At 44.0% G+C, this 25,084-nt stretch overlaps 3 protein-coding genes across 10 annotated transcripts in view; all 3 read left to right on the forward strand.

The window, feature by feature from the left end:
- The window catches only part of jam2a (junctional adhesion molecule 2a), a 14,711-nt gene extending 10,478 nt beyond the window's left edge, over positions 1–4,233 (forward strand). For 5 of the 7 annotated variants that reach the window (XM_069722123.1, XM_069722118.1, XM_069722119.1 and 2 more), the window contains exons 9-11: positions 1,645–1,716; positions 2,732–2,765; positions 3,437–4,233. In XM_069722123.1, the coding sequence (XP_069578224.1) occupies positions 1,645–1,716; positions 2,732–2,765; positions 3,437–3,469 (139 nt within the window). In that variant the 3' untranslated portion in view covers positions 3,470–4,233. The remainder of the gene's footprint in view (positions 1–1,644; positions 1,717–2,731; positions 2,766–3,436) is intronic. The other 2 variants (XM_069722120.1, XM_069722124.1) reach the window with 1 other exon arrangement.
- Positions 4,234–7,810: 3,577 nt separating this feature from the next.
- Positions 7,811–13,591, forward strand: cyyr1 (cysteine/tyrosine-rich 1). Its single transcript, XM_069722129.1, has 4 exons — positions 7,811–8,170; positions 10,729–10,828; positions 11,566–11,726; positions 12,928–13,591. The coding sequence occupies exons 1-4, from the start codon at positions 8,089–8,091 to the stop codon at positions 13,059–13,061; spliced, it is 477 nt and encodes a 158-aa protein (XP_069578230.1). The 5' UTR covers positions 7,811–8,088; the 3' UTR covers positions 13,062–13,591.
- Positions 13,592–14,265: 674 nt separating this feature from the next.
- appa (amyloid beta (A4) precursor protein a) overlaps positions 14,266–25,084 on the forward strand; it is a 31,043-nt gene continuing 20,224 nt past the window's right edge. The window contains exon 1 of one of the 2 annotated variants that reach the window (XM_069722126.1): positions 14,266–14,522. In XM_069722126.1, the coding sequence (XP_069578227.1) occupies positions 14,463–14,522 (60 nt within the window). In that variant the 5' untranslated portion in view covers positions 14,266–14,462. The remainder of the gene's footprint in view (positions 14,523–25,084) is intronic. The other variant, XM_069722127.1, reaches the window with a different exon arrangement.

A 25,084-nucleotide genomic window follows, 5' to 3' on the forward strand; every position in this document is an offset into this window, starting at 1 on the left:
TCCGTTCACTTTAAAAGTTTAGAATACGTCTTCTTCAGCTCGTTAGATTTATTTGTCAGTAATTTATAATCCTCACGAGCAGATAAGTCTAAAACCAGAAATCATTGTAATTGATATGTATACCAATCCGCTGCAGCATTAAATCCACCTGCCTAACATCGTATTGGCCCAATAAGACCTCTGCAGGTGTCTCGTGGCATACCAGCAGATCCTTTTAGCCTCGGACGTTACGAAGCCCTTCGTGGAATGGACTCGTTTTTCCAGCACGTCTCCATCGGACGGAGATCAGGGGGAGTTCGAAGGCCGGTGTCGACGTCGTGTCTCTTTTCTTAAACCATTCCTGGTCAATTCCTTTTGTAAGAGGCCCCAAGGTTTCCCAGCAGGACATCGCTCAGCATCACGCTGCAGCTCCTTTGCTTCCCGGACACCTTCCGTTGTTTCTCGGTCCAGTTCTGATGCTCACGTGCTCTTTCGAGACAACTTTGTCGATGTCTCTTCCTGTTCTCCGAGCTGTGACACTTTTCTATCGCAGCCAGCGTTCTTTCTGTTCCAGCAGCGTGGACTGCAGCAGCTCCTCTGTGGGATCTAACCATACCGGTCAGACTTTGCTCTCCACACGCATCAGTGAGCTTCGGGTGCCAAAAACCTTTTTTGCCAGTTCACTGCTCGTCCTTCCTTCGACCACTTTGGGAACTAACTACTGCGTCCTGGGAAGACCCCACAAGACTTGTTGTTTTGGAGATGTCAGCGATGAAGCCTTCTCAGTCTTACTCCTGTCAGTCTCTCACATTCGTACGCTTGTACATTTTTCCTGCTTGACACAATCGGATTTTTAATGAGCCTAAACTGAAGCCGACGGGAACGCCACTTATAAAAAATACTCCAATCAAGAGCACATAACCAAAGTGATCTACAGTTTGAATGGTGGTTAAATGTGTTGCTCAAGGACACTCAGACGGCCGTGTTAAAACATGACAGAAAGACAGTCGCACTGGATTCAGGCTTTTAATCTTGGGGTGTTGGATTGCTGCATGTAATTAGCTCACCTCCGTAATGATTGGCTGCATGTCTGTCCAGCATTGATGCTGGCATATGAAATATTTAATCATTCAAAAAGGTGTTCCCGTGTGTGTAATATCAAAGGGTGTTTTGACAAATAGAGTTTTGATGCTGTGATCTGATTCCTGTCAACTTTTACATTTGATTCACGTTTCCAGCGTCTGACTGCAGTTTTTTTTTGTCTGACTATTTTAGCTTTTATTTGTAAAGTATTCTTTGCACAGATGCTCATGGTGGGTTGTTGTTTTTTTACTTTGCAGTTTAAAGGCATCAATCTGAAGGAAAACCTGCAGAGCACATTTTAATAGTCGGGCAAAATAATGCAATGACCTGAATATATGAAATGTTCAAATCAAATGTGGGAGTTGAAAGATTTCAGATCACAGCCATCAAGCCGTACACATTTTGAAATTACAGATACGAATGTTCAAGCTTATGAAACCACTTTAAAAAGCCAATTTCCAAGCACCTTTTTATGAAGGATGTAATATTCCATACTAATAACCCCCCCGAGTCCAGCATGGTGTGCAGTACGAGTCGCCGATGACTCTGTTCTTGTTAAAGCCGACGCCCTGACCCCCACAGGTCATTTTGGATCTCCCAGTGTCACGGTGCAGCCCACATCAGCAGCCAAACCCTGCACAGAACTGAGGACACGTGAGTGTGACACATCAGGGGACGTTTTTACAGCCACAACAATTCAAAATCTTGCTCGCGGCAGAAGCCGCAGATAACCAGAGACGGACTCCTCGCGCAACCTTCCTTAAAACCAGTACTTGCGTCCACGTTCACCAGAAGTAAAGTGTTAATTAATTACTGAGCTTTAGAGGTGCTGCTAAGCAGATTTCTTTTACTCTTGGAGAGAGCCAAGCTAACAGTCTTCTGGCAGCAGCTTCGACGGACAGATGAGCACTAATCGTCTTCCCACGTGACTCTCAACTACAGAACAAATAGGAGAATTTAACTTGGCGAATGTAATGTTGAAATGTAAATCTGTAAACCGTCTATTTATATTGATCTGGGTTGGATTGAGTTTTTGATATCATTAAGAATCGTGCAAAGGAAATGAAAAATGAAAAAACTATTTATATTATATTATATTATAATATATTATATTATTTAGAAGTCATTTATAAACAGTCTCGTTACTATAGTATTGATCAGATCTGTATGCTCTCAGGTTGTTGTGTCTAATTATCATAATAAATACAAAGAAATTCAACATTCTGACATTTAAATAGCACTCCACAGAAAAATGTAATATTTGAATGTTCATTTCTGTATAATTATAAAAAATTCCCCTCCTACATGCACAGTACGTCGGTAAATCTATTACTTTTTCAACTGGTTGGACTAATTGAAGTAAATTATGGCATTACATGCTTTAGATGAGGACAAAGGTTGAAATTAACATCGCAGGTCGCTGGATGTTGGAGATGAAGATTACAATCCATAGTGAAAGGAGTTGGATACCAAATGTAAGAAGATGCCCCGTCACACTCGGCTGCAGTTAACCTACACAAGGCTCTGTGTTACAGCAACCCTGCCTAATGATGAGAGCGCCGAGTCAGACGGTCCTTTGTACCCGGTGGGGTTTGCCATGTGGATTATTTATGCACTTATGACTCAGGATGCAACTGTCTGATGTGCTCGTCATGTCTTTGTCTTTCAGGTCCAATGTCAACTACATCCCTCCACCCCAGGAAGTAAGTAGGCCCACGCTTTTAATTGAATTGCCGGTGGGTACAAATAGATCACACTTACACGTAGTAACCTTAAAACCAATTGTGGGTGAAGCATTAAGAACCTTTTTTCCTCAGAGCACTCCTTAGAAAACCTATTCAAGTGTTTTAGACAGTAACAAGGCTGATTGAAGGAATTGAGTTGTTGGGCACAGACTTAAACACAAGTAGATCACACTGTGAACATAAAACCACTGATGGGTGAAGAGTTTAGGTCCCTCCGGACGTTTTCCAGAGTTTTCGGACGTTAGGGAGCCCCCCCCACCCCTTTACGTTTTTGGACGATATACTATCGTATGATTATTAATTTTTTTTACATTGACTGTGGTAAGAATCAAACCAACAGCTTCCCACAGGGTAGTCTCATGTCCTGACCTACATGACCACATGGGTTTGGAATTTTAAAATGAACTGACGCGCATAATAATCCAATCCAGAAGCTCCTGTACCACGTGCACGGCTCTAAAATATAGTCTCAGATTTGCATCTGTTTCCAGACCGGTTTCTAACAACTGCTGCGTTTTTACATGTTTTTCTTCTCCTCCTCCTCCCGTTACCTCGTCCCGTTCACTGCTCGTTGCACCTGTGAAAGAGAACAAAAACAGATCATTTTCTGATCATTTCTGTCTCCACAGGATTTCAAACACACACAGTCATTTATGCTCTAAGAAGCTGGCCTTCGTGGGACACGACTTTACCCTTCTGATAACGTGCCAAGACTGGATTTTTTTTAATTTTTTTTATTTCCTCCACAGACTTTGAATGATCTTCCAATAAATGCTGATTTCAATGGACTTACTCTCTTGCTTTGCTGTGTAGTTTGACTCTTTTATGGGATTAAGTACACTTTTATGGTACTGTGCTCCCCCCTGGTGGTCACATGTTGAAATTCCAAACGATCCAGGGAACAGCACAGATTTCTACGCTGTGCAGGCCAACTTTCTTTTTGAGTACTTGTTTTATTTTACCAAAGACTCGCGATTAAGTTTAAGGGTTTTACTTTTAAAATTCGACGCATCGCAAGGGACTTCTCCTAAAAGCCATAGGGAAAGCGTTTCAATCGACTTAAATGTGGCTTACGTCAGTTGATATTTTGTGTTTTCTAACGCCGGGGCCGCTGAAGATCCTCGCGATCTTATTAACAACGGGAAGCCGCTCTAGCGTGTTACACTAAGACCAACCCCGTTCCATCCTAATGTGCCTGCATGGTCTTTTTTATAGATACCTTGTGCCTTTTTAATTTGTTTGTCATATTTATCTTGAGAAAACTTGCCTGTAAAGAACTTGCCTTACTTTTTCTGTCTTTCTATTTTTGTGCCACTGTTGATCAATGTTCATCAAATGGAGTGTCTGTTTTAGACTGTGAATGAATTGCTCAGATTTTTATTTGAACGATGTATCGAAAATAAAATGTTTTTCTATTCAAACTTGAGTTTGAACTTGAGTATTTCAAATACTTTAGATGCCAATACTTCTACATTTAATTTATTGGTAATTTTATATTGAGTAAAACATCATGGTATTCATAACATGTAAATGCTGCTGCTTCTTTTTTTTTTTCTTTCCATCGTTGCATATTTACTCGAGGCCTCTTCTTGCCCACAGAGGGGAAGTATGAAGTGCAGTGGCCCAGCAAGCAAGACTATACATTAATCTTTCAGATGCAATGCTTCCTAGCGGCCATGTTGCATCAGTGTCCTGTTTTTTTATTTACACCAACAAACGTCTGGGTTGGAGCTTTATAGTGCAGCTACATAGTGTATTTACAAGGGTGTTGTTTTAGTCTATATTTTGGAAGCAGCCTTGTGCAGCTGAAAAATCACCTCGGTACATTTTCCGAGTTCAGTTTTAAAGCTCGGCTGCACAATCTTTAAAAATTTAGGCATCAGGTCAGATGGAAACTTACCCTTTCTGATGCTATTTTGGGTTTCAAACATTCATCCTGGAGAGGCTTCAATGCATCTCTGACCTTGTCATATTAGAGCACTCTCAAGACCAATGCAGAGTGACAGCCAATTTCCATCTAGGTCAGCTAACATTTGGCTCACTCTAATTTATCAGTGAACTTCAGTTATCTACAGTATGTATTGATTCTGTAAATGTCCTTTTGCAGAACTCAGAGGTTATGGGTTCGCATCTTACCCGAGGTACTGAATTTTAAAGACTTACAGCCTTAGTAAAGACTGGAATAGGTACAGGACGCCTGACACTAATGTGAGCGGGGAGCTCCAAGTGGAAAGTCACAATTCAGGGACTTGGAGGTCGCAGGATCAAATCCTTATTGGACCGAGTCAATTTTGAAGCCCAATACCCAAAAAGCTGGAGCCCATGTGGCACTTCCTGTTGGGCCCTTGAGGAAGATGATCTCCCGCCCTGTCGGCTCCAATGCAGCACAAAGGAAATCATTATCCTCTAATTATAGATGGTTAAGACAAAGTATGTTCATCTCTGTAATCTGCGTAATAGCATAATGTGTCACCAGACCTGTAAATCTAAACAACTGGTCGAGGCAAGGACATTTGTTGTTTATTTTTCTGACATTACAACTGACAGAAAATCTGGAAATTGGGGCAGAAAATGTTCTCATTAACGTCTGAAATGCAACTAGGTTTTTTGAGGTTTTTTTTTAACCTGCTTGTTTTCACGTCTCAGACAGCGTCACATCACTGCTGCTTAAAAGACACATCTGGAAGGCATTATGAATCATCGCTGCTCAATGTGGGTGGCATTTCCGAGAACTAAATTATCTTCATCCTTTTGCCACCCTTGGTTGCCCGTAAAAGTTTGTTTAGCTTATGACAAATTTGATCCAGTTTTCCAGCTCCAAAAGAAAATCTAAAGCCATTATGTCCAAAAGCATACTCAATTAGATCTGTGTTTCCTGCAGTCCAGGAAAATATGGCATATCCCTTATTGTTCACTGATAAAATCTCCAAATGAAACACATTGCAGGGCGATTGCTTTTGTAAGGTGATCTGTTTCTAATGTTCACAGCCTATTATGGGCCTTAGCAGGATGTAATTTAGCTCTTAAATGTTTGGTTTATATGAATAAGTCACCCCATGCAAGCACCAGTGGGGTGTCTGACCGAGCACAAAGGGAGGTGTGCGGTTGGGGGTGGTGGCCCCTGCCCTCTTTGTCTGCATGTCTTTACATGGGTGTCCTTTCAATATGAAATCTTTTTTCTCACTACATGTGTTATTTGTTTAAAAAGATAGAACAATGTTCTCCTCTGTGGTGGCTGCTCTGCATTGTTTCGGCCCCATCTTGACAGTGATGTGCTCTGAGCATGGTGGGAACTTGCTTGGGTGCTCTTGGGTAAAAAAAAAACAAAAAAAAGGAGTGCAGAGGACGCTACAAACATACAAGCAGAATACTGATGAGGCCTTCACACCCTCATCACCACAGATAAAACGCTTCAGACAGCCAAACTACAAAGACTGTCAAACTTGAATTGAACATCGGAAGCCTAACTGTGTTGCAGAGGTGTTGATGGGATGAATATTCATAGTACACTTCATCCCTGACACACAATGGCCCCAGGACAGATTTATAAACCTAAAGATAAAGTAGGTGTACTTAGGTTGATTGAAGTGAGCAGTCAGGTGTGACTTGAGGCCTGACTCCTCCCTCAGCTCGTCACGCCGTATAAAATGCACTTGCTGTTGGTTGTTCTCGCTCTTCTCCTGTCTTCAGTCTGCTGTGGCTGGTTTGTGCCATTTTGTGCAATTGTTTGCACTATTTTGCTTTTCGCTTTGTTCAGTTTAGATTTGGTTTTGCTTGACTCCTTAGTTTCTGTTATTTGGTTATGTGCCTGTTTAGTTCAGCCTGGTTCTTCAAGTTTCCTTTTGTTTGATTAAACCAACTTGGGGTTTTTAACTTGTTTAATGAGATCGAATGTTGTATTTAGTTCTATTCTTTCAGAGATGCTGTGTGCCACATTGTTGGGAGGCTCTAGGCACTCATGGTGAGGACCCTGCAGTGTGTGAGAAGCACTGGGACACCATTTTGTAAGTTGCACCCTTGTCTGCCGTGAGGTTTGCTGTGTTGCACCAGGTGAGTATTTGGTGGCACCCCCTGAGCACTCCTCAACATAGACTGCCTCTCAAATGGCTGCAGTTCCTTTGATTTTCTTTCTGTAGTTTTCTTTATTTTGGACTTTAGTTTGAGAGATTTTAGACTTCCTTTTAGATTTGAGTTTTTGTGTTGAGGCCTTATTTAAGACTAAAATGTAATCAAGATCTATTTTAATTGACTTTTGAATGAGTTTTGTGATTTATTTTTCTTTCTCTTTGAACTTTCTTCCCTCCCCAGCAGCTGCAGTTCCTCCCACTTAATTATTTTGTCACTTCAATAAAATGTTTTTGGTCAGTAACCAGCCTGTTTGCCTAATTAGTAACTCACCAATACAAGATTAAAGATTTGTGTAAACACTATTTCCTGGGGTGCAGTTCCCCAGGTGGGGTTGTCGGTCCAAATCTCTATTTTCTCTTTTGTTCTGCAACAGACTGTTGAGGGGGGGGATCCTACATCACTGTGCATGGACCATGTTTCATCTTACTTTTCAGTTTATAAGCTTATTTAAAGTTAATTTCAAAGCACAGTATTTTTTTCACTACATACTCTGACTGCTGAGCATAAATGTACTCCTGCTTATTAAATGTAAGGATATTCATCACTTTAGCATCCTATAAAAGCCTTTTATTATTATATATTGAGAGAGAGAAGGAAGTACTGATTAAAAAAAATGGTAGAAAATAGATTTAGATGATTTAGTGGGGAATGTATTTATAAATTTCCATCAATTCCTCTTACTTTGAAAGTGCTCACCAGAAGCCCTTTTCTCATATTGTGGCGTCATACTGCGCTCCCCCCCCCCCTCTCTCCCCCTCTCTCCACTGTGTAAACTCAACAGGGTAATTTGAGCAAACGGGAGGGGGAGGTGTCGGAGGAGAGAGAGAGAGAGGGGGGGGGGTGAAATAAAAAACCTCAGCAATCAGTCAGAGGTGTGGAAACAGGAGGCAGCGGCGGCGGCGCGGGAGACGCGCACACGTGGAGGAACAAACGGAGCTGCACTTCTGAGGCGCAAACACTGAAAACAAGCCCAAGTGTTCAGGAGCAGTTCCCTTCTGTCTGTTTCGGAAAGGAGAGGGAGAGGACGATGCTTCTGGAGGAGACAAATAGGTGACCGGTGCCAGCAGAGGAAAGAAGGCTTTACGCTTATCTTCTGTCCCTGATTAAGGACATAAAAGAGCGTCCCGGAAAGTGGACGCACGGCGAGGAGATCATGGAAAACCTCTGGAGGAGGAAGACGCAGGCGGTGAGATGGAAGTGGTTGAGGAACTCGTTGCTGCTCTGTTTATTCACTGGTGAGTTCCCGTTTCATCACTTTAAATATCCTTTCATCCTCAAACAGGTCCATGCCCATGATTTACCTTTTAAGTGGACTTTTAATGATGCGACTCCTCCAGCCTCACAAATACACTGCAGGGGAACTAAAGGAAGTCAAGAAAAGCTTATGATATTTTTATTCAGCACATTTTAGGGTAATATAAATATTTTTTCCTTCAAAATAAAGCACAAACAAAACCTGTTGGAAACTTTTTTTAATCTGAGTCTACAGTACAGAGTTGCTGTGGAGGAGGGCAGGGGAGAGGACTAGCTGCTACTGTTAGTGTGTGTGTGAGAGAACAGGGGTGGAGGGGGGTGTAGGACATGGTGCCATTGTCTCCAAGCGTGTGGAGAGACAGGAGCCAGGACCTCAGAGGACCACCCAGACAGAGACCGCTGAGCCCTCCTATTGACATCAAATGGAAGTATCCCCAGCTTTTCTTTTTTTTGGTTTAAATGCCGGTGGTGATGTTAAATGAACCATAAAGGAAACGGCCATTAAAACTTGCCATGATGACAGAGAAGCATGCATTCAGTCAGCTGATTTAGTCATGAAATCACATTTTAAAGACATTTATGTTGAGAAAAAGAGTCGTTTTCCCACACTTTATATAAAGTTATGAGTTCTTGGTGAAAATCCTCCTTTAGCAGTAATGAAAAGGCAAAGATTTCTCCCTGTATTTGAACACATGCATGGAAATGTGCATATATGCCTTCAGGCACACATCATTGCAGTGAGTGAAAGCAGACGCACACATGTGCGCCCTGTTTGTTTTCTTTGCAGCTTCCTTCATGTGAAGTAGGTTGACTCGCTCCTGATTGTGAAAGACTCCGAGCTTCTTCACGACAGTGGTTTACATTTTTTTTAAAAGAGCACAAATATCACAGCTCTGGAGAAAACCCCTCAGATGAAAAGGGCTGGTGTTGTGGCAGCAGCAGGTTGAGACGAGTACACGAGAGGCACAGCTGTGTGTACAATGCTTTTGAATGAGGAGGCTTTTGGCTGAAGGGAGGGTAATAAACCACATTAATCACACACAGTAATAGATCCTGCCAGTGCCACGTCGGCTCATGGCAACTTATAAGCATGTTTAATGTAAAATGATCATGCTGGATCGTGAAGTGGGTCAATGCACGAGTGGCAAAGCTCATACATCAGCGCTGCATCCCATTCTGATGGTCTCCCACTCGCTGTTCAATTCACTTGCTGATCACTGATGGTCTTTATTCCACCGTGTGCTGATTCCACACTTTAAAGCAACCATCAACTCCTGAGCAGCTCTGTGTGCTCCTGTTGAAGGACAGCAACAACCAATGTTTGTTTTGCATTATTTGATCAAGTTGGGAAAGTCAACGGAAACAGGCCTATTTCACTTTCACGAAACACAATCATCCAGAAAGCTGAAAATAATCAGTTTACAGTCTGTGAAAACAAAGAGAAGGAGCACATCGCCAGAAGATTTAATTTCCTGCACACGGACTTAATTGTTTTGTCGGTGATCATTTTATGAGTTTGTCTTGTATGTCTGGGCAGCACTGGAGGCACCTCTGGCTGGTAATTGGACCAGGATCCCCATCATGCATCAGTGATGCAGTCTGATTTTAAGTTTGGTTACGCATCGTTTTTGGTTTCAGCTCAAATGAAAATCCAACCATTTGCTTTTATTTTTTGGGCCGATAAGTCCCTTTATGGATACTCAGTCACTGACATTAAACTTGAAAGAGGAAGACAGTTCTGGATCTGAAGTTATGAGAAACGAGCTGATCCTTCTGGCCGTGTCTTACATCGGTCTGTCGGCTGCAGCCAAGACGCAGCCGACAGTGTTGGATTCAGCTGGTGGGACATGTGGGCTGTTTTGCTGCCTCAATCTGCCTGCACATGGAAAAATACATCATGCATGTCTAGTTTGAACTCGCTGAGATGCTGCATAGCAGTTACATGGCAACTGCTGCTTGTTTCAACCTTATTAAATTACATGCAGAATCACAAAGCTTTCTTTACTCTGTTTGTAATACAGCTCATAAAACCCAAAGTTCCTAAACTGAAGAGATTTTTTTTAATGTATTTTAGTTTTTGCTCCACAGGTATTAATGCCTTCTTTTTAAAACAGCCAAGCGCTTCTGCAGCTCTCCGAGTTCATAATAAATCAACTGGTCTTTAAAGGTATAAATAGAAGCCGCTGGTTGAGGTTGTGTCCTTTTCAGGTTTCTTCATGAAAGGTTTCATTATAGCACTCAAGTTTTTTTCTCATCGAAGGAAAGGTTAAAAACACCGGACAATTTCTTTTAAGAGCTTCTTTTATTGCAAGTGGACACTTACGACTTTCTCACAACTTCTGCTCTATCAGTGCCGCGGTATCTTTCTCACCTACAAAAACAACTGCTCCTTCTGGATCTTTTCGTCCACAGGGTTCATCTTGCGTTCAAATAAAATGCCTGCTTTCTGTACTTTTTTTTTTCTTTGGTACCATAAAAATGTAACTCACTGTATTTGCAGCTTTTTAAAAAGAGTGTGTTGCATGTGTGTGTGTTGCAGGTGGCAGCGAGGCCCAGTGTGAAGGCTGTATAGAGTACTGCTGCGACGGGTCGCCGCCTTTCTGCTGCTCCTACTACGCCTATGTGGGGGACGTCCTCTCGTAAGTTAGTGCGCAGACACAACAAAGTTAATAAAGACTTTTATTGGTTTTTGTTTGGGCAAAATTATGACAAGTAAACAATGTATTTAAAAGGATCCAGAGACATTGTTGGGTTTGGTGCTGGCAGTAAGATTCGAATTAAAAAAAATACCAGCTGTCCTTTAATGCCTGAAGACCCGTCAGAGGTTCTGACCTTTAATTTCTCTGTCATTACTCAGCACAGCTGCTTCAGCACATTCACCTACTTCTCTGACCCCCGTTTCCTTTCAGATTAAGTCTTAATCTGTTTTTTGTTTTTTTTGTATAAACCCCTGATGGATGTTCATTATATATTTGTCCTAATTTTCTCTGCAAAACCTTGAATGAGTTGTAAATGTCAGAATCCGCTCCTCTTCAAAGCAGCCGAGGATGAATCTGACCTGCTGACTAACGCTGACCATGAAGACGTAACAAACTCGTTAACGATGAGTCTTTTTCTAAGTTTATCGTGCCAATTTACAGACTCCTCTGCACTCAACACACACACACACACACACACACACACACGCACACACGCATCACACAGCTGCATTACATCAGATGCTGCAGTTTATCTCCATGGCAGCAACTTCGAAGTATTGGTAGCATGTCTGTTGGAGACAGCTGCCTCCTCTCACACTTGACTGGATGGCTCACAGTGTGTGTGTGTGTTCGTGTGTGTGTGTTCATGTGTGTGTGTGTTCATGTGTGTGTTCCAGGGGCACCGCCATCTCCGGTATCGTGTTCGGTGTGGTGTTTTTGATGGGGGCGGTGGCGGCCTTGTTCCTGTGCGTGTGCATGTGCATGAAGAATGGGCGTGGCGCCAGGGTCGGCGTGTTCAGCACCTCCTACATCAACACGGTGACCCAGGGCTATCCAGGTGGGCGCCGCCACACACCTGTCATGCATCGCGACAACACAATGCAGAATCGCTAATTGTCAGGTAGCATTAGTAAAAGACTGATTCATATTGAATTTTTTTATAATAACTTATTAGAAGGTATGAATTATTAAATGTGGTACCACCTTGTCACTTGTTTTTTCACAGTATGACTTGTTTTAAAGAGACAGCCCATTATGTACATTCAATAAAGATTTATTTCATTATATAAACTGTAAAGACATTATTTCTTAGTATTAGTTACATTTTAATGATCTTTTATTCGGTATAATTGATCAGGAATTGGTTTCAAATCCATTTGTCACACACAGTAGTCTGCTAAAGAGATTTTGTCGGAGTGAAACTTCATCTCCTGTCCTCAGGCGAGCTGAATAGAAAGAGACAAATGTAAGACATGAATAGGTGTAATATGTCACAGATCCACCTTGAGCAATTTTCCTGAACAAAAAGAGACGATTGTGTTCATAATATAAAGGCACAAACTTTATCATGACCTTTTATTCAAAAGCTGCTTTCAGTTGCATAACTGCACCTCATTTGCCTGTTGTTGTTGTTGTTGTTGTTTTTTACTTTCATCGTGCTGTGTTTTTCTTTTTCCTTTGTTTGTATATATTTTTTTTGTCTGGATGCTCATCATTTATTTATCACGTTTCATTCGTTCCTTGGTGCGCCATCATGCTACGCCGGGCGGGCGTTCTTGTAACTCTGATCATGTGTCATGAACATGATGCAGTATGAATGCTTTTGTACTGTATGGAGCGACAGGGATATAAATTATTTTCCTACTACGATGCCACAAAGAAACTCGACAGTTTCTGATCAGCTCCTTCTTTATACAACATAGTAGTCGGTTTGCTTTGCTGGTGCGGGGCTCAACTTTATTCATATCTTCTTTCATGTCCGCTGCTTTGATGTTTGTGTGGATGATGTGAGTTGAAACTGATACAATGAGGTCAACCAACCTGCCATTTTTCACCTTCAGTGTTTATTCAAGTCCCTTCCTCCAGAGTGCCGTTTCTCGGTTTTACCACTAGAGGGTGCAACTGTCCTCTTGGTAAAATGGGGGCCGGTATCGTGAGCCTCATGAAACATGGAAGAAAAGGGAGTTTTTTTTAAATTATTACATGCTAAATGCTTTTGACCAACCTGCACTGCTAACGCTTCTTTATTTTGTCCTCAGGTCCTCCACCTCCGTACACCTGTGACTACGAGATGTACCCACCATCCCTGCACCCCCCACCCTACACTCCAACACCGCCGGGACCGGCCAACTACTCCCCCCCTCCTCCTTATCCCGGTTGCACCCGCAAGTGACTCCCCGCCGCACAGATCGTGCACTGGAAGCTCCCGAGGCCGGGATCCCCAGACCTGGAGATGGCTGTACACCTGCGGCTGTTTGCTGTTTAGGTGTGACCCGCGAAAATGTCCACATCAAAGCATGAAATGGGGAGCAGGGTGCAACACTGATCAACCGGCCTGAATCCCCTCTTCCACGTCGCTGCATTTCTGCTGCTCCGTAGTGGAACAAATGGTGGGAAAGTAATCGTTCAACAAACTGTGGGTCGGGACGGCCAAAGAACGCCCCATCCCGTCTGATAGACTGTACTGTCGGCAGCCCTGCTGGCCTGCAGCTGCTACTTTTTGCCCGTTAATAACCAATATCCTTATCTGTCTCCCGCCTGTCCACATCAAAGGCACTGCACCCCTTTGATGGAGGTGAAGACCACTTTTGTCAACATGGAGGGGAACCTCCCATCACTGAAGGGGGGGGGGGAGTCTTTCCAGGGCACAATGTAGAATTTTCTTTTATGGAAACTTACCTCCCCCCCCCCCACACACACACACACACCCCCCCACCACCACCACCTTTTCCATTGGAAAGAAATACTTGATTTATGTCAGTGACTGAGCTGGAGGTCGATTCTGCAAAGTGTTGGAAACATGTGGGGTCTGGACCTGGCAAAGACTTGAACACAATGACCTTCAGTGGCACGGACCACTTACAGGACAACCGATCTGGGGTCACATTAAAACGATCTTTTTAAAGGATTTTTTTTTCATTAAAATTGTGAAGCATTCATTAAGGGAGCTGCTGTTGTCGGCTAATTAAGGTTTTTAATTGGAGATGACGTCACTGTGTTGTGATGGACGACTGTGAACGATGCAATGGTTTTAACCGTATAAACGACGTCGGGTAACTAAAGTGTTTCCTCGCTGTTTTAGTGGCCGTGCTGTAAATAAAAGATGTTTTAAAGTATACACATTAACTCCGGTCTCCAGTTATTTATGAGCGATCGATAATGCACGCCCCTGTGCGCGTGCGTCAACTGTGAGAGCGTAGTCCGTAAATAAAATTGGAAAAAAGAAAAAGGGGGCATGCGTGTGCGTAACGGCTGTGTGCGCGTAACGGCTGTGTGCGCGTAACGGCTGTGTGCGCGCGTAAATTCACCAGAGATTAAAAAATAAAAACGTGTCAGACAGATAGCGCGTGCGTGAGTGAAACTGCTGCGTGCGTGTGTGCGCGCGCGCGTTAATCCCCTTCACTGTGGTCAGGTGATCAGGCGGCGCCGAGCAGCTGTACAGCCTCGGTATCGCTCACCATCAGACAACGGGAGTCACCGGCGCTCACCGCACGCTCAGCCTCTCGCCCGACGCACACGGTAAAACCCGCCCGGTGAAACGCGGTCCTACGGAGCGTCGTGTCAGCGAATCGACATGGGGGACCGAGTAGCTCTGCTGCTGCTGGCTGTGGCGGCTTCGGCTCTGGCTGTCGAGGTAGGAAAAATGGGCTTTTCTTTTTTTCTTTTCTTTTTTTGGGCGAGAATGTGTAGTATTTTCCACCATATTGTTGCTGTCGGCTCAGTCAAGCTCGCTGCCGTGAGATGGAAACGAGACCGGAACCCGGGATGTCGTCCAGATTCGTTCCGTGGGTGATATGTAATGAATTGTGAGGTAATAACAAGCAGACGACTTAAAGGAATCGAAGTGAGTAACTCCGTCTTATTTACCCACTTCATAAAGAAGAGTAATGTTAAATGCAAAGCGGTGCGCCTTTCATTAGAGTCGTTTTATTTTGAAGGTGTCAACCGGAAGCTCTGTTTAAAAGCCACCGAGCTTGACTCTGACTGAACGCTGAGTTATTTGTAAACCAACAGCCTGTTCAGGACAATGTCGCGTAAACGGGATGATACTTTATTTAGTATTTCCCGTCGTTTGATAATATATCGTGTCGCTCGGAAGAAAGTTCAACATAAAGCCCAACGGGATATTTAAATAGCCTCGTGTCGTTGCTCCGTGGTGCGTTTTCTCTCCAAGCCTTTGGTCACCGATTTATTGTGGCTGTGACAAAGACGGGAATGTCGTTTCATTTAAAACTGCTCCCACTCTTTCTTTTGTTGTTGTTGTTGTTGTTTTTGTGTTAAACAGAGAAGCTTCTTGTTTTTTTCTGTGATTTTTTATTTATTTATTTTTTTAAATGTCACAAATAAGTTAGTACGTGCCAACAAATCCTGTGTTAAACCGTGCCAGGAGTACTGCGCAATGCTCCCGGACGCTGATGTTGAGTGATTCAGTCTTCAAACTAATTCCAGGGATGAGAATGAAAAGCGTATTGTCTCGTTTTTTCACGTCCCCAGGGCTAATTTTAAGGGAGTGGGCGTGTTTTGGGAATAAGTCAATAAGACACCTTGTTCTGTCGTTAGAAACACTCGGGCGGCTGATATTTGTTGACGCAAAAATAGAGATATTATTATAACAAGCTGGTGAAGCTGACAGTTTATTAGAATAAAAGCATTATTAACGCCCTCCACATATTTCAGGCAGACGGTGGAGGATAGAGAAGTAAGATGGCGGCGGTGCACTGCAGCATTTATCGAGGTGTCGGGAAACCAACAGGAGCTTTTCACTACCATCGTTACCTCTCAGGCTTTCCACTCATCTGTCCTCGACTTCCATGTGATAACAGTCACAGCAGGAAATATGTTTACTGTGGAGCCGAGTTCACATAATCACTGCTCATGCATTTTTATTTATTATTTTTTTTTTGTTCAAGCCTCCTTGCCAAGAATATGGCTTTGTGAATGTACACTGCAAAAAGAAATCCATTTACTTCATCTTGTTTGAATGAAAGCTGGAAAAACAAAAAAAAAACCCACCTCAGTTATTTACTTGTTTTCAGTGCATAGCCTTTTACACTTCTCAAAGTGACATGTCATCTTTCTCATTCGTGTCCTTGTCACGATATTATGCAGCAGAAGCACTTTTCTTTTATCAAAAGCTGCTCAATTCTGTAAAATCCCCAGTTTGTTTCCCTAATTTGCAAATGCTCACCTGTTTTAAAGAGTGATTTTAATACTGAAGGTTATTTCACTTGTTGGCTTTGATTGTAAAATGAGGTTTTTTTTGGTGATTGTTTAGGCTTCTAGTCGTTGTTATAACTTGCTTATCTCAGTTTTCGACTATCATCTTTTGGGAGGTTGTATCACGAGACGGGGCGGGATGAGCTTAGATGATTCGCACGCTATCTTCTTTAGATATCTCACATATTCTGACATAATGTCCACATCCTATGAGTGATTTGTAGGCCTCGTGAAAGAAACACACAAATATCGGATGTCCAATTGTGGTTGATGAGCAGCTCTGTCTTGTTTGTACATGACAGATCGATCAATAGTGCATATTGGTTGTTATACGTGACTCGGGCGTCTGGTTTTTACTGCTGCTTTCTTTTCTTCAGCACAACGAGGAGAAATGTGGCAGCTGATCTTCTTTGTTTCCCGCACGTAGTCTGTAATCAGCGGACACGGGATGAATAGTTTGTTCTGTCCGTAAAGCGAAGCTTCGGCTTTGTTCATAATCCACGGCTGAGGTCACTCACTGAAGTCCTGGGTATTTACATGACCAACATCAAAGAGCACGAGTGATGAAATGCAATCGAACGAGCTGTTTAAATTCTCAGCAATAATTTAGCCGAGATTAAATCAGACTCGAAAATGAGATGTTGCGAGTTTTTGATCTTGTTAGGGCTTGTTTATTGCCTTCATTACGGCTCCATATAAACACACACTTCTGAACACACAGCCCGAGGAAGCAGCTTTTCCTGACGGGCCCGCCCTGAACACGCAGGCCGCGGTGTGGAGCGTGGGAGTTGGATGCCAGCCTTTGTGTATTTGTAAATCCTTGGGAAATGGCTGTTGGATGGGTGCAGGCAGTCTGTTTGTGTGCATACTGCAGTCTTTCAGCCCGAGGCGGACCAGCCCTCTCCCCTTATTAGTGAGCCTTAATGCCATTATGCCTGTTGGCACTGCCAGGGTTTTCTCTCTCTCTCTCTGGCACCTTCTCGGCTGCTCACACTGCAGTTTCACTTCTTTTGAAGGAGAAATCCACTTGACACTAATTTATCTCCTCTCGCTTTTCATTTTCATATTTTATTGTCCTGACTCTCACCTGCATCGCCTGCGCTTCCCATCTCGGTTTGTAATTTATATGTCGCACGAGGCCCTTTTGACAACCTTCACGGCACGAGGTCAGAAAAGCACGAACGATAGCGGCGTGACTTTTTGTGTGGAAATATATTTGCTTGTCGGACCGACCGGGTTACGGAGAAGTCGTCGCTCTGATTAAAAACCTGATGTTTGCTGTGTTTGTGAGTGTTTTCAAATGGCAGCGTGGCCACACTGCACGTGGCACTTCTGAGTCTTTGAATCAAAAAATAATCTGACAATAATCAGCACCGGGATTAAGAAAGATATGCTCACATATATGTAACGTTTGTAGTGTTTGTAGGGTTTATATCTCCATTGTTCTTTCCGGTCTCGGTCGTGTCGTCACACTGCGCCTGTTTCCTCAAGTCGGTAAACATTTGATTTTGTCATACAGGACAGAAGTGCTCTTCATAAAGTCTCCACGCCTTCTTTTTCTCGCTCCCATTTCCTCTTTTAATCCTTCAAGTCCAGGCAGCTCTGCTCGGGCCGCGACAACTCATAACTCGTGCTCCGTCGTCACCCTTCGTCCACAGCGCTGCGGCGCTTTGTGCAGTCAGAGTTGGCCATGAAATTTCCTTGTGCAAACAGCACATTGTCCATCTTGATTGTGTCAACAACAACAATGACACTGCAGTGCACCCAATTAATGCTCCCCCCTGGACCCCCTCACCCCCCACCCCCCCTCTCCGTCTGTCTGTCTGTCCTGGAGAAAAGAATTCCTGACCTTTTGATACTGTTGTTTTTGTTGTCATGGCGAACAGGGACGGCGCTGATGTGTTTGCTGTCTTTGAAAGCCGTCTGTCCATAACTTCTCCCCTCGGTCCATCTAATGAAAGCACAGTAACTCATTAGTTCCCCAGTGCTGATCATATAAAAGGTGTCACCAGTACCTTCCTCTTCCTCTGTGTCATTCCTCTCCTTTTGGTCTCTTGTCATTCTCATTGTCATGAGTCACGCTGTTTGTTTTTTTGTTTTTGTTCCTACTGAAAGGTGGCATCGCTCCTCTTTTTTCAAAGCGCGGTAGGAATCTGGTAGTGCTGATTTCACTGGTTGGAGGCCAGCGGACACCTCAAAGGCCTGCTTTGTGCAGAACAACCTGGCCTCTGAATGAGAAACTGTGGATAAACAGGAGAAGGCCTGATTAGATCTGTCCAATATCTGATAACGTAAAAAGAAACTGGGCTTCCTGCCTTGTTGATTTGAAGGGAAGATTCTGGTTTACAGAGACGGTCCGGATAAAGTCGGCAAAGAAACAAGGAGAGTCTTAAATGTTTGCCATTGAGCCGTGCTTGCAGGTGCAGGTTCTTGACCCAAACCTGATCCTGAAACTGCCTTGAACTATTACTACTTGGGAAGTTTTTTTCAGGCAGCTTTAGGATTAAAATCGTGGTTCACCGACTCCCCCGAAGGGCTGAGTATGCCGGTCAGATATTGTTAAATTGTAAGGTATGTATTTTTATGGTTTTCTGTCGAGCTGAGCTGAAGTCTGCTGCGCTGTTTTCACTGCCAGGACATGTGAATTTCATAGCTTATGTACAAAATATGAGGAAACATTAATATGGTGTTGCAAGTCAGTTTTGGGACATGCCTCCTCTTCATCTTGCTCACCGCTCCCTCTTTATGACTGGCTAATAATTAGCTCCAATAGGTCAAATGTGTACTTCATTGCCTGGCAGTCCGCAGGGAGCGTTCTCCCTCCCACTCCTCGTATTAGAGCGACTCTGCCACCGTTCATCACCATTTTACTGTTATTTCCATCTGTAAATATCAGCAGTGCACCACGGAGACACTCTTCATTTCGCTGCTGCTGACTAAGCAGCTGTTGGTACCGAATCTGAATAATAAGCTGAGAAACAGGCCGCCCTGACCTGTGCAGTTACTCAGCAGCACCACAGAGTACATCCAGTTCATCAGCGGCGGAGATGCGAACACACACAAACAGAGTCGCCCTCTGAAAGCATGTTCCTGCCATTGCGTCGATGCTGCAGAGACTTTATAGTCGCAGCTCCACCTTAAGAGACACGACTCACCCGCAGGGCCGCGGTGTGTCGTGTGTGACCGACCTTCCGCTGAGAGACGACCGACGGTGTTATGATCTGACCGAGGCCGGCGCGATCGAGTTTTAATCATGAATTCAGTCACACGGATGCAACATCATCAACGCTGATGGAAAGTGTGAATGTGTAGTTTTGAGCTACGAGCTCATCATCGCACATGATGACTCGGTCCTGACAGGGTTGTTTAAGACTTCACTCAACAGGCTGTTTGCGCGCTCTGTGGGAAACCACACGGGAGCCGGCCGACGAACCGAAGAAACACCAGGTCACCTCTAAACTCTATTATACAGAAGGAGACTGACAGAGGTCCCGCCTGCGCTCCGTGCCAAGAAGTTTTGACGTTTATTTTGGCTCCAGCGCATTAAGGGTGACACGAACGGGCTCCACAAACATGTTAGGTACTTAAGTCCTGAAAAGCATGCAGCAAATTGGGTTAGAGAATGGATCTCCATGAGTGTAGCTCCCCTAAGTCCTAAAATAACTAGCTGAATATATATAGCCAAAATAACAAAAAGATGATTTTGTCTGGACTGGATTTACAAGTTAAAAGTCCTCTGGCATCTATTCCACCTTTAGTCACAATAACAAAAGTATGGAAATAAAATATAGATGCGCTTCACTGCCGTGGATTAGACATTATCATATTCAAATTTCGACTCAGGTTAAAGTTCTTGCATAAATTCAAAGCTAGAATTTGCAGGGCACAGTTCAAAAACAGCATGTGCTTCTAATGCTAATAGATTTCTCCGGCCACTGCCAACTCAAGACATGTGCCAGATGCTGTTGATGTCCCGAGTCAAAAGGTCAGAAAAGCTTTGAAAAGTGCAGAGATTCAAATAAAAAGTAAACAGCCAAGACAAGTGGTCGTATCAGAAGTGTTTCCCCGTGATATTTCTGGATAAAACATTTGCTCGGTTTTGTGGTCTCTCACCAGAAAATGTGCACGCATTTGCTTTATTTCATCTCAGCGGTTTAATATGATACAAACCTGAGCACAGTCATTGTTATTATTATAAGCATAGAATTATTTCCAGGATGCATCGAGCAGCTGAACTCTCCGTGCTCTTTTTTTTTTTCCACTCGACTAGTTTCCATCATTCTCCTATTTTCATCTTTTCAGCACTTATTTTTTTCTTTCATTAAATGGATGTGTACTGAGAAATTGCTCCGCCTCAATGTGTCTTTGATTCCTGCGGAGGCTGCTGACTCATTATTTTTAAGATGGAGAAAGTTTCTCCTTAACGATGAAGTTCTTTTTTTTTTTTTGCTTCTCCGTCAACACTCATAAAAAGCCACGAGGGTCCTTGTTTTTGAAGGTTATATTCCTTCACTTGCAGAAATGAGCTCATCCTCTCCCGTCTCCGTGCCCCTCTCGTCGTCTTGGGTGTTCGGGGTTGCCATGGCAGTAGAGCCGGCCCCAGGTGCCAGGTACTTGGACTATAATTAGGCCACTCTGTTACCCCTGCCGCTCCGCTCGCCCATTTCTCCCTTTCTCTCTCCCCCTCTCTCTTTTTTATTTATTTTTTTCCCCAGAAGAATTTGTCACTCTCGCTCTTGCGCGCCGTACGTTACTGATGTGCCGCATGCCGTCGGCTTGAGATTCACAGATCAGAGGGTTTGTGAAACTTGTACCTCTTCAAGTCAGACGACACATCATCAGTTGCAGATGACAAGTGCCCTCGCAGTCCAACTGCAAAATTGGAACACTTGTTTCAAATGCCAAGCCGTGTGTGTGTGTGTGTGTGTGTGTGGGGGGGGGGGGGGGGGTGGGAGGGGGGAGGGTGGATGTAGTGGAGATCTACGTCAGAAACCGGACGGGTATTCTCGGCCCGCTACTTCTGGATCTGTTTCCTGTTTGGTCTCAATGATGGAGATGGACTTCCTGTGTTTGTGATGCAGAGCGAAGCCACGGTGTGTGTGTGTGTGTGTGTGTGTGTGTGTGTGTGTGTGTGTGTGTGTGTGTGTGTGTGTGTGTGTGTGTGTGTGTGTGTGTGTGTGTGTGTGCGTGCGTGTGCGTGTGCTTGTTGATGTGGGTGGGGATAGGGAGCCATTGTGAAGAAAGCCCGTTCAATTTGAAGTGACAATGACAAATTTAAGTCCCTTAAATATCCATGAGATTTGCGAAGCAGAAATTTCACATTGCTAAGCTGATAATAATCATTATGATATAAATCCAGAGTCATCGTTTTTTGCATTTAGTCGTTTAACTTTATGAAATAATGAAATGAAAGTTTGATTAGGAAAATGGGGATGCTGAGGTTTCATGTGGACGTAGCGGTGCGTTGGTGATCGTGACCGCGCTCCCCGTTTACCTCCCAGTCCTCTGTGGAGGCGGTGCTCGTAACCACTGGTGAGGATTCCTGATTCGCTCCGACTGACACTGAAGCGTTGCCTAAACTCACAAGGAGCCATAAATCATGTTGACGAGCTGTGAACGTGGTTACGAGGCTTTAGCTTTGCACAAACCTAATTTCAGCATTTTTTTGAATGAAGTCTGGCCTTGGTTTGTTAAGGAGAGGAGATTTCTGCATTTCAATTCTAAAACCGACGCTCATGTGTGCGTCAGGAAGAAATATGCCAAAGTATATCGTGCTTCTGCAGTGCGAGCGACTGACGTAGATGACAAATAAATGAAAAACATGTTTTGATCATTTCCTATCAGACAAAGTCGATGCAGTTATAATTGGAAGAGCGGACGGTCGTGTTCCTGCAGATACGCAATCTTAAGTTTGTGTCGGCACGTGTGCGTCTGATGACTTCGTCACCGACGACGGCTCCGACATGCAGAGTGTCGCGGGGGATTTGTGTTTGTGACACGGGCCGCAGCATGACGCAAAATATGTGAGTTTTTTTCCCCCGAGAGGACGTGTTTTTGAGATTTTATAATATTTCCGATCTGAGTAGCCACAGGAGACTCATTAATTTATCTGATCCGAGCTCCATCTGTGTCTGTTGTATGTACGCCGGTGAGGTCAGGGCCGGTTTATCAGCCCGACGCTGAAAGAACTGGTGATTAAACTGGCTTTACTTTCAGTTTAGACGCACACAAACACACAGGTTACACACACACACACACACACACACACACACACACACACACACACACACACACACCACACACACACACAGCAGTCCACCTCCTCTCCAAAGCAAATGAACCCGATGATGAAATTCCTGCTCCCAGGTGACTTGGATAATGGTGTTGCCTCAGGTTGCCACGGTGATGACAGAGGGAGGTTATAACAGGCTGGTCCCCAAAGGGGTTGAGAGCAGTCTCCGTATCCATGGTGGTTCCAGCCGGGGGAAGCGGCGAGTCCCTCCGTCACGTCGAGACAAATTAAGTGGGCAGAAGTCAGAAGTGTTTTTCTTACACACTTCTAATCAGATTTTAAACAGATTTGTCTGAGATGCTAATTCCCGAGGAGCCCCCCGAGACAAAGCTTAATCGCATTGAATATGAATGAAGATATAATTCTTCAAACAAACTTATATTCTCCTCTCAGACTCAATGCAAACTTTTAAAGACGAGGATTAGTAAAAAAAAAAAAAAAAAAAAAGACACCGACCAAAATCACCAACACAGACAAGCATGTGTGGGCGGTTTGCCTCGAGTCTTGATTTGAGGAAACATTTCGTGGTGTCAGTTTGACCTTTTAACGCTCCAATAAGTGAGATCGATATTTAGCAGATCAGACTGACTTAAGATCTATTGATCTGAGAAACGCCTGAATGAACACGACGCCGTCTGTGTTTCTTCAGGTGCTCGGTTTCATTATAACCTCATTCACCTCCGTTTGCCCCAGAAGAAACCGAGGATGAGCCCGGCGATCGATCCCACCGACCCACTCCCTGCTTGTTGTTTTTTTATCATTTCATTCCTTCTGTTGCATAGTCAGGTCACAGCTTCTGTTTTCCGTCTTTATAAGACGATCGGCCTGTTTGTACATCCGGTCTGTCATTGAACTTTTGGCTGACTTCAAGGAGGGAGGGGTGTGAGAGGAGGGGAAGTGGTCCGGGCCGCCCTGTAATCAGTCAAACACTCTATCCACTAGATCTGCTTCCCAAACATCAGGCGGAGATAGCATTACTCACACACACACACACACACACACACACACACACACACACACACACACACACACACACACACACACACACACACACACACACACACACACACACACACACACACACACACACACTTTAAGTCCAGTCAGAGATGATCTGAGGGTTTTAAGTAACAGCAGGGCCCGCTTGCCAAGGTGATTACAGTGTGTGTGTGTGTGTGTGTGTGTGTGTGTGTGTGTGTGTGTGTGTGTGTGTGTGTGTGTGTGTGTGTGTGTGTGTGTGTGTCTGGGAGGACGTCACATTGCAGCAAGAGCACTGAGCATTTCTGTTACCTCGCCAGTCTTATTTAATTCGGCAGTCACATATCCTCCCAAGCTAAGTAAACAAATTCCCACAGCGATGCATCTTGTAAACAAGCCACAGGCAGCCGGGCTTCTGCTCCAATTGATTGATTAATGACTCGGAGGAAAGCAATATAAATTTATAACATGTTATGGCGCTCATAAATGCTGAAAGCCCACTAAGGATAACACAATGAAGTCCTTATTTGCCTTGTGTTAAGCTGCCTTTTCTTTCTGCACTAATTGTGTATCTTTTGACATTATCTCGTGTGTGTGTGTGTGTGTGTGTGTGTGTGTGTGTGTGTGTGTGTGTGTGTGTGTGTGTGTGTGTGTGTGGGGCACAGTATGTCCCCAGCCTGGACAATAAAGCCTCGTTTTGTTAGCTTCTGGCTTGGACATATCCAAAGATGCCTGTAAAACATGTGTGGCAGAGAGAAAGTGTGTGTGTGTGTGTGTGTGTGTGTGTGTGTGTGTGTGTGTGTGTGTGTGTGTGTGTGTGTGTGTGTGTGTGTGTGTGTGTGTGTGTGTGTGTGTGTGTGTGTGTGTGTGTGTGTGTGTGTGTGTGTGTGTGTGTGTGTGTGTGTGTGGAGCTTCAGCGACACATCTCGCTCTCCAGGGAGTCTCCCCCTGGGATGAGGGCTGATCTAAGACACCCTCCCTCTTATCCCCCACCACCTTCACCCAACTCCCCGTGGCAGGCCTGGGCCACACAGATAAGACTGTACAATTAATAGCACTGCAGGACCAGCGCCCAAAGGGACACTTCAAAGATTGTGTGTGTGTGTGTGTGTGTGTGTGTGTGTGTGTGTGTGTGTGTGTGTGTGGGTGTGTGTGTGCGCATCTGGTGCACTGGAATACATTAAACTGCTTCTCAGCCTCTATGTGAGTGAGAAAGATACATGGCGTGCGTGTGTGTGTGTGTGTGTGTAGAATTTTTCTTTTTGATTTATTTCCATTTTATATCCCTGTGATGTAATATTTCTTCTCCTGACACGTCCTCTGTTTACATGTAACGGGTAATAAACCCGTCGCCGCTTTTTAGAGCCACTGATCACGTCGGCGAGTGCAGCAGTCGTGAAGCGGGTTCGCTCGCAAACGGCGGCACATTTACGTGGGTCTTTTTAGACAATGACTCTGAGATGAGGGTGGTTAGGCAATTTACATAAAGTGGAAGAGGAGTTATGTCCCACAGTCGGTAGGAGACAGGAGCTTTGGAGAGGATAACGCTGTTTTCTGATGTTTGCTGATCAGACAATTTTGGCATTTTATCTAAACCGGGATTGAAATTGATGATTGTTTTTAGTGATTTATGCCAAATATTTGTCGTCTTACTTTTGTGTTCATAGTGAATTTATCTTTTTGTGTATAAAATACCAGAAAAAAATGAT

This window comes from Brachyistius frenatus, unplaced genomic scaffold (assembly GCF_029030835.1).
Source record: "Brachyistius frenatus isolate BFR_SWC_R1_liver_20210118 unplaced genomic scaffold, ASM2903083v1 Contig_282, whole genome shotgun sequence".
NCBI classification, from domain to species: Eukaryota; Metazoa; Chordata; class Actinopteri; family Embiotocidae; genus Brachyistius; species Brachyistius frenatus.